We start from the raw sequence: 15,698 nt of genomic DNA, 5'->3' as shown, positions 1-15,698 counted from the left end.
GAGATTAGGCAGCCACTTATCTCCTGGGCTTAGATAGGCAAGCCGCCAGGCACTTGGCATCACCCTAGTCCCTGCCCCATAGACATCAGCCCTCCCCGGCAGAAGATCTCCATAGTGGGGATGATGGAGCTGGGGCTGGTCCTGCTCCATCTGGATGCGACCCTTCATTTTCTAGGATTCTGCACATTTGTGGCCAGCCTGCCGGGTCCCTAATCCAGATATTTCTTTCTAGCGATGGACACATCTAGTCACCAGAGAGAGGGTCTGGGTGACATCTGGGTGCCACAATTAGGATGAATTTCCCCCCAGGGCTCCTTGTACCCCTCCGTTTTCAGCCATCTGCCCTGTATCCTACAAGTGATGGCCTCCTGACTGCTTTTAAGCTTGCACCTTGGTGCGGTGGCGCCTTGCGCAGATAATGACACCAGGTCACAACATCCAGGCACCTTGGGTTGGCATTTATCTGCCTGGGCCAATGCCACCAAACTCAATGGGAGTCTTGCACTGACCAGGCCTTGGGACACATCATTTCTGTCTGCAGACTTTTCTCCTCCTGCCTTTCCTGACTCATTCGTCCAGGCTGTCAGGCGCGGGGGGCCTGTCTCTCGCTGTGTTTACACAGTGCTTAATACAATGGGGCCTGATCTCAGCAATTTCCAGTGTTTTAACAAGGTGGCTCCACTTCCTGGCGTATAACCCCACTTCTGGTCAGGCTCCACCACTATAACCGAATACCTCTGGGGGTGCTCCACTCCCCAGGTGCTCTATTTTGGGGACTGCTACTGCATTGTATCATCCCACCCGCACCATTTGGGCTGTAGCCCAATCCCAGGTGGATCTTGCCATGCCTGTCAGCCAAGGGGGATGGAGGCCTTCTTTTAGTTTCACCACGCTTGTGAACTAAGGCAGGTGCCAATTAAACCTCTTTGGAGGATAAGTGCATGCAGAGGGGTCCTGTTGTAATAATGGTGAATTAATTGACCAAGCTGAACAGTTTGGAAAAAGGTAGTTGTACAAGCACTGCCCTTTCTGAATCACGAACAAATGGAAATGATTTGTTCGTGATTCAGAACAGTACAAGCAACAGAAAAATGCATAAAACCTTAACCATGACTATCAATGTAAATACAATACCAACTGTTTGAAACCCAAACCTGACAGATATTGCAGGCTGGAATCTCATGCCATTTATCTTGCACCCCGTCTCTGGGAGACAGTTTTAAATTCCAAGATTACTTCAGGTGTATTAGCCAAATTCACAGCTAGATCCAGTTGTAAACCATACATCCTTGGTCTTCTTCTTAAATCTATGCAGGCCTTCAAAAATGACCACGACTGCACGCTTGGAACTGAAAATTGAGGCTCAAGTGTTGCATCAGGAACCCAAGAATTGCCAAAAGGCTCATCTTGTCTGATGCCTCTTCTCCAACCTATAACAAATGCTTCGGAAGCAGGCAAAAGCTTTGCAAATTGTGCAGCAGCACTATGCAATGCAGAGGGGATTGATTTCCGTGGGATATTATCCCTTAAAAATGTAAGGTGGCATTTATTGAAGATCCTGTCTATCCAGAAGCCGGTGCTTTTGGGAGTGTACTGCTGAAATGATTTAGAGTGGCAAGGCTGTGCTCCAACTTTCAAGCTGTTTAAAAATAAAAATATGTTTTTGGTAATGTATATATATATTTGGCACTTGTGTAAAAAAAAAAAAACACCCTTCCAACATGCTATTCAAACATAAACTACTACAACTGTCATCTTCCTGTGTTTTTGAGCCATTTTATAAGGGAAACACTGAACAACCTCCCCCTCTTCCCCGAAATAATGAAACAATAGCTCAGAGGTATGAATTGCCTCATTCATCTTAAAGGAATGCTAATGGCGTTTTAACAACATTAACTATTTTATTGCTTCTTTTCACAGAAGCAGCCCGCTCGCTTTAATGCTTATCCCAATCAGTAGAGATTTAGGGCTTGAAAAAGGTTCTGAAGTAGCTTCAAAATACACAGCACATTTCTAAGAGCAAACACATATTCTCCCTCATCAGAGCCGTCCACTTCGAGAGGCTACAACTGCTAATTGTGCAGAGAAAAAGAAACATATTACCCGAGGGTAGCTGATGACATTCCTTTCTATACTGCCATTTCATCTTTAATAGCTCACGCTTTATTTTACTCATGTATTCTTAATCCTCTTGTTGGCACATACAAGAAGGCTTCAGCCTCATTATTAGCCAGGATCTGAACATGCTGGTAGCTCCCATGAAAGAAAAATGGTGGTGGGGGAGGTAGGGGGGTGGAATCAAAAAGACATGCAGCTGCACAAATGGGCATGAGACAGATGTTGCCTGCAGAGGATTGCAAGACCAGTTCAGAGCACTGGTGATGCCTCTTACTGGGAAGGACACATCTACTCTTGGGTAGCTAAAAACAGAGCGCAAGATAAGCCCAGAAGGAAATCTAGTCCATGTCCTACAGCTCAGCACAGGAAGTTTTCTAGTAGCATATGTGTCTCGCACATTTTGAGGCTATCTTTTTGTAAACCAAAAAGACTGCTGCTTAGACTAGTAATACCCAACCGGGGTGCCATGGCACCCTGGGGTGCCTTGAGATTCTTTCAAGGGTGCTGCACAGTGTTAGTATTGTTAGATAAACACAGCTCATAAGATACACCCAGAGTTTTCACGTACAAACCCGTAGTGTTAAAAAGATTGTGACCTGTTGTGGCAATTGATTTATTATTTTTCCAAGGAGTACCTTAAATCAGTTGAGGGGTGCCCCAAATCTACTGCGAGGTGGCTGGAATTTTTACTGAGGGGTAACTCATCTAAAAAGGGTGAGGACCACTGGCTTAGAGACTTTGCCTCCTCTGCTTGCAACACCCCTAATGGCCATGTCACAGCCTGGGGGGGGGGCATTGTTTTGTAGACAAACTGAATCAAAATTATTAGCCTAAGGATGGAAAGTTAACTCTTCTATCTCAGCAGCACTGTAGTTCAGGAAAACTGGATTCTGCCAAGAGCTCCTTTCCCTGGATTACCACTGTTTTGATGAAGATGCAGTCAAGTTGTGATGCAGCATGAGACAGATGAGTCCTATATAAGATGTGGGGCTTGGCAGAATTTTCCTTAATGTATGGATCAGCATGGATCCTTACCCCAGTACTTATTTTTATGCCACTCCCCCCAAAAATGTGACTCAGGACAGATTACAGTAAAAAAAAAACCCAAACAACTTACTGTATAAAAGCTGGTAATATATTAAATGATATATAATAGAAAGTTTCCCAAACAGTCTCCCAACTTAACTTTGCTTACTAAATGTCTTCCCCAAATAAAAAGGCCATGCAGTGCTTTCCCAAGATGTTCAGGCAGGCCACATATAGACTAGGTCAAGTCTAAACAGCTGTTTAGAAGTCTCAAGTTAAAAAGAAACTAGAATGTTACTGTTATAATTAGTAATGATAATAATGACAACCAATGCAAACTTTGTTCTCATTCTGAATGGACCAAACAGGAGGTTGAATCTTGGCTTGGGTCTTGCATTTAAAATGAAACAAGTGGCACTAAGTTCTCTATGTACTGCAAAAACCTGCTAGTGGGCTGAGTTACTGACGTTTAACTTTGAATACTTTTTATGTTCAACCTACTTTGTCCAAAAAGCCTGGAGGTCCTGTTTTAAAGGCACGCTGGTAGGGGAGAAAAGCTCGTCACTTCTAGCTTTTCAATATGTTACTTCACAGTATTTGTTTTGCACAGAGTTAAAGCAACTGCTATTCCAACCTGCCTGGCAGGCTAAAAAGTGGTCAGTTTTATGAAAGTCTCTTGCTCTTCCCGGTCCAAAAGTTTAGCACATGGAGGTAGGTACACATAAGTTTCTGAGGGAAGGTGACACTTAGAAACCATCACGTGTATCCATCATTCACTCATCTTGTCCAGTAAAAAAAAGCTTATGTTAAATCAACATTTTAAGTATATCCATGGGGGAGGGGAGAAGTAGTAGTAGAAAAGAGGGTGGTTCTGGCTTTGTTAAGACACACCACACTAAACAGCAGTTTGTTTTCTCATGTAAGATTCAATCCAGCTTCAACTAAATTCAATGTGAAAAGGGCTGGCACTGACTTCAATCGGAGGTGAACCAGGGCTTTGGTCGCAACACAGGAAATGTCAACTTGGGCTCAACATCCCCTAAGCAGGAGATCAGAATAAAAAGGTGCACAAACATTGCTCAGGAAGCACTGCTTTTATGTAGCTAGGCAATACTTGTCCAAAATAAGTGGAATAATAGCCACAAAAAGGTCAATAGACTCTGAGATGCCGGCTCTCCATTTTATTTAGGATTAAAAATAATTTAGGAAAGACGTTGATTGTTGAAGTGGCAACCACTGTTACTAAAATTGAACAAAAATCCAAAAGATCTCAATAGAGAAACAGAACATTTAAAGAATGAATAATTTATTAGATTCAAACTCAAAGAATGTATCAACTATTACAGGATTACAAAAAGGCCAGTTCAGTAATGTACTCCAGAGCTTTGATGACAGGTTAATTTACATATTAACACAGAAGAACAAATAAACCAATCAGCTTGCCCATCTCAAACTTCTTAGTGTTGTTAGAAAGTTTGAAACCATGTGAAACATCACTATAGCTGTTGTACTTGGTCATTGACTTTAAATTAACAGTGATTGTTAAGTGGTAAATGTCTCATAGATTAAACACCACAGCAAAATGAAGAAGATATAAAACTAACCTATTGATCTTTGTTGCTTATGGAACACCTGCTCTGAATGATTAATATTTACTTTTCAAATATATAGGCATTCATTCCACAAAAGGTATAAAAAGTGCTACAACTTACCAACTTTCCTGGTTAAGCTTTCATGATACATAAATTAAGTGTTTATTATGTGTCCAATCCGGACGGATGCAAGCAATTTGATACAAAGATCAGGATCGTCTTGGGTGAATTTCAGAATTCAGTGCTTTCATTCTCTTTGTATTTTTAAAAAAATCCACAAAAAATATACAGCATACCTTATGGCTCAAGGCTGGTCTAAATTTATATAAAAAGTGGAGTCGATGCTCAATAAAAATGCAATCTCTGAACTGTTACAAACAGACATCATTAGAGGCATGTTTAAGAATGGACACAAACTGGGTACCACTCTCAACTGCTTGACCTTTTGGATATGTAACATATATTCAGACTGTAAACCAAAGTGCATATGGACTCGCAAATCTGAAAGCCAAACCCTCATGAGCTGAGCGTGTGGCGAGTCACTGGAGCACAGGTAGATTTTACACTCAGTTTTGTCAATCATTTGGTGCCAAGGTGCATTAAATGACCTAAAAAAGCCCAAGGCCCTCACGGGCTTCTTGTAATCTCGTTTAACCTTGACAAGGCTCCAAGTCCATTAACTGCTGGTTGATAGTTTATTTAAAAAAAAGAAATCAAAGCAATTCAGAACAACTTTGGTAACTGTCTGAGGTGTTTTACATCAAGAATGGTACCAACTGAATTCACATTGTCCCTTTGATTTAAGGTCTCAAGCATAGGAGCTTGCAGATTTTCAGAAAAGATGTGAACATCTCCTAAATTCTGCCTGCCTGGTTGTTGAGTGAATTCTATTTTCCCAGGTAAAAGTTTGGTTTTGGGCTCCAAATCCTTTTGAATGGGACGTGAATCCTCCTTTGATCGATGAAGTACTTTTGGAGGAAAGATTTCATTTGTAATATTTCTTAATACAGGACTGCATGAGTTTGTCAGAGGAGTGCTGGCTGACTCACTGTCATATGATTTTATATTAGCCGGTGATCGTTCACCAACTCTTTCAGAATGCTCTTTCCAGCCTTTAAAACCTTCCAACGCAGGCTCAACCTTTGGCTCCGACATATTTTCACTCTTGCCAACATTGATCCTGCTGTTCTGAACCTGCAGATCCTCCTCGTCATCACTGCTCTCATTGCTTTGAATGAGTCCATATCTCTTCATATACTTCTTTGTTGCAAAGGACATATTGTTTGGTGAAATTAAGCTAAGGCCCACCATGCTCTTGTCCATATTTGTATGCAAGAGGTTTTGCAAGGATGAATCTACAGGGCTTGTTTGGCTCGAGTGATTAAGGGAAAGTTGAGAGAGCTGATTTTCACTTAGATACTTGAGTGCTATCGCATTTGCTTCCATGCTGAGATCAACTACATTTGGAGTTAAGCCGCTCATACTCACATTAGCGAATGACATGTAATTAAGTCCAGGGATCACTGCTTCAGGATTTATGCAGGCTAATATGCTAAAAACACAAAGCACAATGTTAGCATTACTGTCCTTTTATATTGTGAAGCGAGTACATATTTCATTATGATTTCAGATCAGCAAATAGTGAAGACAATGTGGATTTCCCCACTCCTCCAAATTTATAGTTTCCACATCAGACTATTCCTCAGTATACATACTTTGCATAATAATAGGCACGCAGGTATTGCTAGGTAGAAAACAAATTACAGTACTCCCTGAACAATCTAAAACTGACCACCACATCTGTGAAGGGGCACGCCCAGGCAGCCTTTGGGTTTTGTAGTTTTAAACCAATAGCCCAAACATTTGTCCGGAAACCAGAGCAGCATTGGCTACCTTTTCCCCCTACCCTTTCATGTGGTTATCTAGATCATTTTTATCCAGATGAAAGATAGCCCTGCTGGTCAAATATTGTACTTTGCCATTGCATGCAAATTCCAGGAACGTAATAGGGATCTTGCCAACATATCCATTTCCAAAAGCCAAAAAAAGGGAAAAATCTTGCTAACGATTTTTTTTTAGTTACTCAGCCAGTTTTTTTGAAGAGATTTGTTTCAACATTTACTTTTCTTGATTTACTTAATTTTTCCAATCAATGCCTCAGGGCATTTCCCCCCACACATACTGAGAATGTCTGTCTGGAGAATTGCTTGAAGGAGACCGGCGCTTGCAAACTAGTGAATCTGCTACACACCACGTACTCCCAATGAGTAAATCTACAGCCCTAGTAACAAGAGATTTAAAGTGTCTATATACCCAAGTAATAAACACAAGAGCTATGAAGCCTTGCACAGACATTCAGTTTCTTCTAGGAGAAACCACGGGTGTACAGATGTCCAGGCTTTCTCCCAGAGTAAAAATGGTCACTCCAGGAGAAAAATAACCTGGGAAAAACCATAGTGAAATCATTCCCAGGAGATTCTCTTGGAAAAGTGAATGTCTGTACATGTTGTGGCTTCTCTCAGAAGACAACATAGTTCTCCAGCATCCCTCCCTTCCCCTCTAGGAGACAGTGTTGCTCACTGGACTCTGCTGCTCCAGCAGGGAGTAGAACATACCCTCTTTCACAATCCTGTCATTATGCTGCTGGGAACACAAGCTCACCATAGGCCATCTAGGTCAGTCAATCAGCAGATGCCCTGCTGCCATCTGTTGCCTGGTGTACTACGTGAGCCTGCAGACACACCAAGATGTGTGCACAAGGACCCCCTCTTCCCCACCTGCAGTGTCAGCACTACAAGCTCTCCGATCTTCATGGCCTCAGCTTTTGAAAGTCTGTACACGTAGCTCTGGGTAACTATTTTTCTGAGAAGAACATTAATATGGGAGAATTCTCCCATATTATCTGAATGTGTGTACACAACCGCAGAAGTTACCAGTAACTAGTGTATGGGGCCTTGTTTTGTTTCCTTGCTCAACTTTTCCACTGCTCAGTAGGGAATTCTGGAAAACGCTTTTAACAGCCACTAAAATGGCAGAACAAAGATCTGTTTCAGAGAATTTAAATAAAAAACCTTCCAGTTTGCCTTACAGTTCCACCCCATCAATGGAAAACATGGGCAGACCACAAACTACCCATGATACTGGAGAAAAATGTGTCTGGGATAAACAATAAGATACACAATAGAGATCACCGCAAGGTTTGGGGAAAGCACCTCCTGCAGTACAAGGCTAAGAGTTGTCCTGTTATCCCCAATAGGATAGGCTGACCTCCTCCTGTGGATAAAACCTGGCCTGGCTTGACACAACTTCTCCGATGCAGCAAGGGCACTTCACTGGCATGACAAATGTACATAAAGCTGGCTTTGATGCACCTGGGTTATCTGTTTGGTTCTCTCTTCATCTTGCCCCCCACTTCTGGACCTGTTTGCCCTCAGCCTAGACTCATGGGCTGCATCTTTCCTCACTGTCTCTACTCCCTCTATATGTCTGTGCTTTCCATGTCACTTCATAGATTAGCTGGGACAGCAAACAGACATGACATGAGGGCAAAACCAGTTCATTTCAAGCTGAAGTCTGATAACAGCTGAATTTATCCCCCGGAAATCCTGAACAACAGCAGGACTTCAAAAAAATAGCCACACACAATTAAGTGGTACTAGCTTTACGTTAATTAAAACAAATTTGTGGCAATTTTAATATTCTATACTGGAATATACAGAGTAGTAAATATCACTTTTTAGAAGACTAATGAAGGCTCTTTCTTGTGACAGCATCAAGGTTGAAGGATGCCTGAAAGTGCTTTATGAATCTGCTCTAATAGTTATGGAGTCATCCTGTACCCATAAGTATTTGGATGCAGTCAAGACTTTGCAGTGGAATTCTCTAAGAAAATATTTTAGTAGCCTCTAGTAGAAACCAAACTAAAAGGTTAGACTAAATTTGAGCTCCCTGGATTTTGTCCCTTCTGCCTCAGTCTTTGCCCATTGGGTCCTACCTGAAAACAAAGACTAGCAAAGGCCAAAGCGTTACCTGGCATTCTCCACTTTGTGCATCCTTTTCTTCATTTTGTCAGGTGATTCAATATTCACTCCAAGAGTCCTTAATTGCTTAAGGGTTGCACTAACCACACTGTCTTTATTTGCCAGACCTGGGTCAGGTTCTGAATTTGTTTTCTTTGCACCATTATTATTTTGTGATATGGTACTATTGCTGCTGACCATCTCCTCTTTCACAGAAAGGTGTTTGCTTTCTTCAGAGGAAGACTGTAAGAAACGATTGACTTGACCCTATATAGGGAAAACGGAAACAGACATTTGAAATGTGCATAGATTAATAGGGTTCCCGGGTAACTGCATCCATATCCCACAAAATACAACACAACTAAATCTGCAAATAAATTGTTCTGACAAAAGAAGCCAGATTAGACTGCTTTTGATGTGCTTCATTCATGTATATTAATGTAAACATGCAGCACTCCATTGTGTGACAATGGAAAACATTAAAATGTAAGACTGGAAATTAAGAAGGCTTATACAAAAAATTGGTAGATTTATAAACAACTGTTATTCTTAAAAAATGTTAATCTGTTTCAGTCAAAGAAGAAATGGTTTGATGGTAAAGAACAGAAGCAGTTTGCTGGGAAATATTAATTTGTGAATAGCTTAATAGCATAACTATTGCTATTAAGAACTTCATTTATTAAAACTGTATACAAAAACAAACCATTTAAGTCCAGAAGAGACTGAAGGGCAAAAAGACTATATAGGCCTTAAAAAAAACCCAAAAACCGAAAACCAAATGACAAGCTTGACCGAATCAATGCACAATACAGAAAACAGAGAAAAAAAAAAAGAAATGGATGTGACAACTGCATATAGTCTGACCATGCAAAAGCCTGAAGTTTTGACTGCATAGAGCCCACAGCAGTTCTGACAGTGATTATCCTTATTCTGGAAGTTTTAACATAAAGTATGAAAAGGCTTGTTTTTGGTTTGTTTGTTTTTTACCAATATATCCTGGTAAAACTTCTGATCCTCTGAAGGGTGACTAGGCAGTGATGGGACAGCTGGCAGCTCCTGTTCATTTGTTACCACCACGTGGTTATTAGCTCCCTCTGTTGGTCCCATCTGTAAACACATGCTAACACTTTCTCCCAACAAGGAATGTGGAGCTAATGCTGGAGAAACTGGCTCATTCCTGAGAGAGAGAAAGAGCATGCAGTTACTTATCGTGAGTTAATACTGACATTCTTGCTTTCCATTTAAAAGTGATGCAGTTATTAGTGCTTTGCCATTTAATGAAAGCAGTATGAACAGGACATGCTATTTTTTTTGTTAAACTCTTGTTTTGGGGGGAGGAATCTTACCATCGCCTCTCAAGTACTCTGGATATTAAAGACTTTGAAAAATTGGGAGCGACTGCAGAAAAGGTTCAGGGTCACAAATACAGTTGGAGGGTGGACAGTGAAAGATCAAAGAGGCTGCATGAGGTTTATCTAAAATATCAAGTGGTAACTTGATAATGGTAGGAAAATAATTCATTGCAGGCAGGGGGGTGGAGATCTGTGTAGGAAGGGGCTTTAATCTAGCAAGAGGCAGGCATTATGCCAAACATATTCATATTAAAAAAAAAAGGTACAATTTTTTAAGCCATAAATAATTAATTAGCCACTGGAAAAGCAAACTAAGAAAAAATGGTGGGTTCTCCAACTCTTCAGGCTGCCTTTCTAGAAAACATGCTTTAGTCAGAGTCTAGGGATTAGGGTTACAAAAGAGATCATACTAGCTGATCTCACAGTGCTGTCTGGCCCTAAAATGTATTTCATGTCCTGCAAAAGTCCTCAAAAATTCAACACTGTATTGCTCCATCAAAGCCTTACAGGAGGGCTGTCCAGTTAGTGGCCCACAGCAGCATACAACCCAAGAGAAGTTAAACCTGCAGCCTGTGGGGCTTGCTGGAATATCCTTACCTACTGCCAAATTTGAAGTCTTCAGTTGCCACTGGCAACTCAGATCAGCGGCAGGGGAAAAAAAGGAAGGGGGGGATGGGAGGGGTTAACAGCTGCATTAACCCCATGGGTTCTGGAGCCATTGAAACACAGCGTCTCTGGCAGCCATGATGCCAAGCCACCACCTCAGCACCGGGGGGTAGGGTAGGTTGTCTGGCCCATGGGGCCAAACTGATCAGACAGCTTTGCCTTAGAGAGTAGTATATTATATCTCTCTCTCTCAGACATGCACACACTTCAAAGTAACCAAAACATTTAATAACTTTTTACTGGAAACTAACACAAATAATTGGTGCTGCTATTTACATTTTAAGAAGAACCCATTTTGTTTCATGCACAATACAACACAATGCCATGCATTTAACCAGTTTCTACAATAAAAGGAAACAAAGTCCAAATTGAAGTATTTTACAGTTACTGATATGAACAAGAAGTTCTAAGAATTAGATTGCGAGCCTCTGCATCAGAAACGCAGCTAGGCTAGCAAGCCATCCCAAGGCACGTGGGAACCCCTGTATCGGATTGTTATCTGTGCCTCTAACAGCTGAGGGCAGAATCTGGGATGACCCCCACCATCATCCTAAAACAAACATGAGTGATAATGGAAATATCGGAACCCAACCAATCAATTGCATGTGCTGAAAGAGATAAGATTTAAATCATGCACTGTGCCAGATAGTCAATGCAGGTTATCAATTACTGTTCCAGTAGCAATTATTCTTCATTCCCAGCAAGCAACACAAACAAGCAAATCCCACTGCTATCCAGTATTCATTCTATAAGAATAAAAGTCCTAGAGACATTCCACAGGCGTATAAAGGCAAGTTAAGAGTTCCCTCTAAAGCTATACACAAGGAAGAGGCTGATTTAAGGTCATTATCCACATTCACTAAAATTGGCAAGTGGATATTGCTTCCCTAATTTGGGGGTCCCAAAACAGTTTTTATCTGTAGATTTCTTTAACTTTATTGGCTTAAAGATGAGTTGCATAATTCTGAAAAAAAGGTTGTTGCTTCTACTTGACAAGTAGTGAAAAAGTCCACAAACAAGACATTTTTAAATATTTACCGGAATACTGCTGGATTAGTTCTTTCTGCCACATGGATACTCTCTACAAAACTGGGTATGTCAACAGCGTTTAATGAGGAGGCAATGCTTGTATTACTTGCTTCTTGCTCAGTGTTAACTGAAATGCTCATATCTCCCTTAGAAATTTCAGTAGCATCTTTTTTGACTTGAGACACAGAGTCTTCTTGTCTTTCACACGGTGCATTCCAAAATAAACTAGCACCTAGCAGAGGAAAATGTATGTAGTTAGCGATCTGAACAGCCAGAAAGTCATTCACTTTCCAACATTTTGCTCTTTTAACACAAGAGGAATTAAAAGAAATAAAACTACACAAGAAATAAAGCTAATTTAGTCAGTGTGACGAAATCATCAGCAACGCTAACCGCACTTTATCATGCATCAGCAGATACATGACGAACAGATCCAAGGAGGTGATACTTCCCCTCTATGCGGCACTGGTCAGACCGCAGTTGGAGTACTGTGTCCAGTTTTGGGTGCCATAATTCAAGAAGGATGTTGATAGCCTCGAAAGGGTCTAGAAGAGGCCACTTGTATGGTTAGGGACAAGCCCTATAAGGAGAGACTGAGGGATCTGGACCTCTTCAGCCTCCGCAAGAGAAGGCTGAGAGGTGATCTTGTGGCCGTCTACAAATTCATTAGGGGATGCAGCAAGGGATCGGAGATGCTCTGTTTACCAGGGCACCTCTTGGGGTAACAAGGAACAATGGTCATAAATTGACAGAGAGCAGATTTAGGCTAGATATCAGGAAAAACTTCATGGTAAGGGTGGCCAAAATTTGGAATGGGCTTCCAAGGGAGGTGGTGCTCTCCCCTACCTTGGGGGTCTTGAAGAGAATGCTGGGCAGGCATCCAGCTGGGGTCATCCGACCCAGCACTCTTTTCTGCCTAGGCAGGGGGGTCGGGCTCGATGATCTGTTGAGGTCCCTTCCGACCCTAGCATTTATGAATCTATAAACAGATTGGGTTTTTTTTTTAAAACAATTTTAAGTCTAAATTGCAGTGCGGAATAAATCCGAGAAAGCTGTAAAAACTAACCTACTATATCAGATATTTAAACTGCATTTTAAATTTACCAAAAGAAATAGTTGGTTAATATAATTACTGATGTATATACATACATCTGAAGTCATCTGAGATTAAAAACAGGGAAATAGCCAAAGTCAGACTCTCCCCTCCAAATCAGCCACAAGCTTTCAAGTGGTCATGAGAAACAGGTACATAAATGGAACAGATTTGTCCCAATTGAGGGACAGGGAACAATATAATTGGACAAATATTAATCATTATAAAATAATACTACTTTTGGAAAGAATATTATTGGGAAAATAGAGAGGTTGTCAATGACACATTTTAGATATTCTCAATGCTGCATGGCATACTATTGCTAAAGGATCCAACATTACTGTGACTGCATCTGGGATTATATACAGGACTTCAATGAAAACATTGAAAAGGTAAATTCCAGTAACAAGCAGGCATAGCTTTCACCTCCTAGAAGTCAAGAAAAGCTATAGTCTTCCCTTGCAAACCAAAAAACAGATCCAATTTGGAGGTACTTGACTCTGATTGTATCTTGAAGAGAATGCATTCAACGCTTTTGAAATCAAGCCCAAGAAAAATCCTAGCAACATAACAAGATTCATAACTTTGTTACTGCAAAAGAATAAGGAAGTGTTACCTGTGCTCACAGCAATGCTCACGCTTTTTCTCATTTGTAAATTTGGGGATGACTGTGTTTCCATGGTGACAAATTCCACTTGCTTCTCAGACTGCAGGGTATTATTAGCTGTAACAGTTTTAGTGGAGCAGGGGTGAAGAGTCTGTGCTTCCAACAAACGTTGGATCTGTTAACAAAAGTGAGGATATTAGGTGACACTAAGTTGCTACATTTGTCTTTCATCCCTAAAGATCTGGATTCAAATCCTGTTTATGCTGTAATGGAAAAGTTTCATTGGAGAATTCTAGTTTCCAGTGCTTAGTATGACTTTTAGTGTCTCTTTTAAGCTTGGAAAAGCAGATGAATAAAAGGTCAGGGTGCTGTACAATAGTAAAATTACACAGAGAATTTGTATAAAGCTTATTTGAAGCCATTAGTGAGTACTTTTCATATAAGTCTTATTTACAACCTTTGGGAGCTTAGCTTTGCAACCAAAACAAAGCTCTTTAGAACTTGGAGTAAGGATTTTTGTTACACAAAGGTTTACTTTATATACATACACCAAAAATCCCTACTCCAAGTTTTAAAGAACCTTGTTTTTTTTATAAAGGGTCCTGGAGTAAAAGAGTATTTCATACGGTCCTTAAATTACATGATCAAGGCATTTGCAAAAAGGAGCAGAATTCAGGTTTCACAAACAATTAAAGAGTCTAGTATTTTTTATTTTTTGTTATAATTTTGATTGTCAAAAATAAATAAAATAAAATAAAATAGCAGAAAATTTAGCTTCCAATTTCTGTATTAAAAAAAGGTAATTCTGTTACATGGAACTATACCATGCCCTTCATTGTCATCATAATCATCAGGGTTTAAGTCAGGGGCGGGTAATTATTTTGGGCAGAGGGCCGCACTGAGTTTTAGCAAGCCATTGAGGGCCACATGACAGGCAGCCAGAGGCAGACAAATATTAATTTTCTACATTTTTGCGGGGCACTGTGGGCCAGATAGAATGGCCTGACAGGCTGCATTTTGCACACCGCTGGTTTAAGCCCTAAAGCCCCAGAAATGACTTACATCTCTTAAACTAAAGAACCATGTTAGGTGATGTGGGGGAAGTCTGTTATCTGAAGGAAGAAGGGGAAAGGTCACTGGTATGAAGCACCAGGTCTTACATAGCTGAAGTGGAGGGTGAGGGGAGGAAAAAAAAGGAGAAAGCCCAGCTTTATCTACCCCTTTTCCTTTGATGCTTTGTAAGCAACCTGGCTCTTTGTAAGATATATTTTCTTTTACAATTTTGGCAGATGTCAAAGTTCTCCAGAAACATGCAATCAATGCAAAGACCATGGCAACATGTTCAAAAACAAGACAGCCACATTTGAACAAAATTCAGTGGACAAGCAAAAGGTGCATTTTAGCCCCAGCACTTGTTGCTTGTTGAATTTCAACAGCCTTTTGCAAATAATGGATATTTTTGCTTGTTTAGAAAGGTCACCAATATGTTACGATCCATAAAATAGATTAATTATTGGAGGGGGCAGGCAATACAGGAAAGAATAATTTATTAGAATGCAATCTGCTTTAGCTCTTCATAGACATTTATTATAATTCCAAAGTTAATGGACTATTAGACTACGCAGTGAGCTGCCTCACCCATCTAGAAAATCCATCCATCTGCAAAACAAAAAAATCTGCTGAAAAGAATGAATAATTGCCTGTTACCTGATTGCAAATGTAAAGATCAGGGGGAAAAAAAAAACCTTATCTTTAATTTTTGTGGAGACCAGTGGCATTGCGTGTAACATAACTCGGTCCTAATTTGATATGACCCTTCCCCACCACACACACATGCACCAAAGAAGAGAGAGACAGTTGCAACTAATTTCTGTTCATCAGCGTTACTGCCAGGAAGTATTTACTAGATGAGGGAAAAATAAGAATATCCTAAACAAACCTGAGCTTGGAGTAATTTTAGTTGTCTATCTTGGTCTGCAAGAATCCTATAGGCATCAGGAGATAGTCCCATCGTTCCATGATCTGATCCCACTACAGGGGCAGGAATATGGGTGCATGGTGAATGTGAAGCACAACACGGTGGACTGCAAGGGCTTGAACAGGAAGGAAGTCTCACTCCAGGCGATAAGCTGTTATCATGAGAAGAACAAGCCCCCATTTTCCCATACCCTAGGGATATTGGGCTATTTATGGTAC

At 40.7% G+C, this 15,698-nt stretch overlaps 1 protein-coding gene across 2 annotated transcripts in view; it reads right to left on the bottom strand.

Moving 5' to 3' along the window:
• Nucleotides 1–4,431: 4,431 nt before the first annotated feature.
• The window catches only part of STIL (SCL/TAL1 interrupting locus), a 29,591-nt gene continuing 18,324 nt past the window's right edge, over nucleotides 4,432–15,698 (bottom strand). For both annotated transcript variants that reach the window (XM_019501347.1, XM_019501346.1), the window contains exons 12-17: nucleotides 15,442–15,670; nucleotides 13,512–13,677; nucleotides 11,812–12,034; nucleotides 9,743–9,932; nucleotides 8,766–9,022; nucleotides 4,432–6,288 (exon numbers count right to left, since the gene is read on the bottom strand). In XM_019501347.1, the coding sequence (XP_019356892.1) occupies nucleotides 5,460–6,288; nucleotides 8,766–9,022; nucleotides 9,743–9,932; nucleotides 11,812–12,034; nucleotides 13,512–13,677; nucleotides 15,442–15,670 (1,894 nt within the window). In that variant the 3' untranslated portion in view covers nucleotides 4,432–5,459. The remainder of the gene's footprint in view (nucleotides 6,289–8,765; nucleotides 9,023–9,742; nucleotides 9,933–11,811; nucleotides 12,035–13,511; nucleotides 13,678–15,441; nucleotides 15,671–15,698) is intronic.

Source organism: Gavialis gangeticus, unplaced genomic scaffold (assembly GCF_001723915.1).
Source record: "Gavialis gangeticus isolate Ggan-Ray unplaced genomic scaffold, GavGan_comp1, whole genome shotgun sequence".
Taxonomy (NCBI): Eukaryota; Metazoa; Chordata; order Crocodylia; family Gavialidae; genus Gavialis; species Gavialis gangeticus.
The sequence above is the reverse complement of the archived record's forward strand: the minus strand, read 5'-3'. Positions and strand labels throughout refer to the sequence as shown.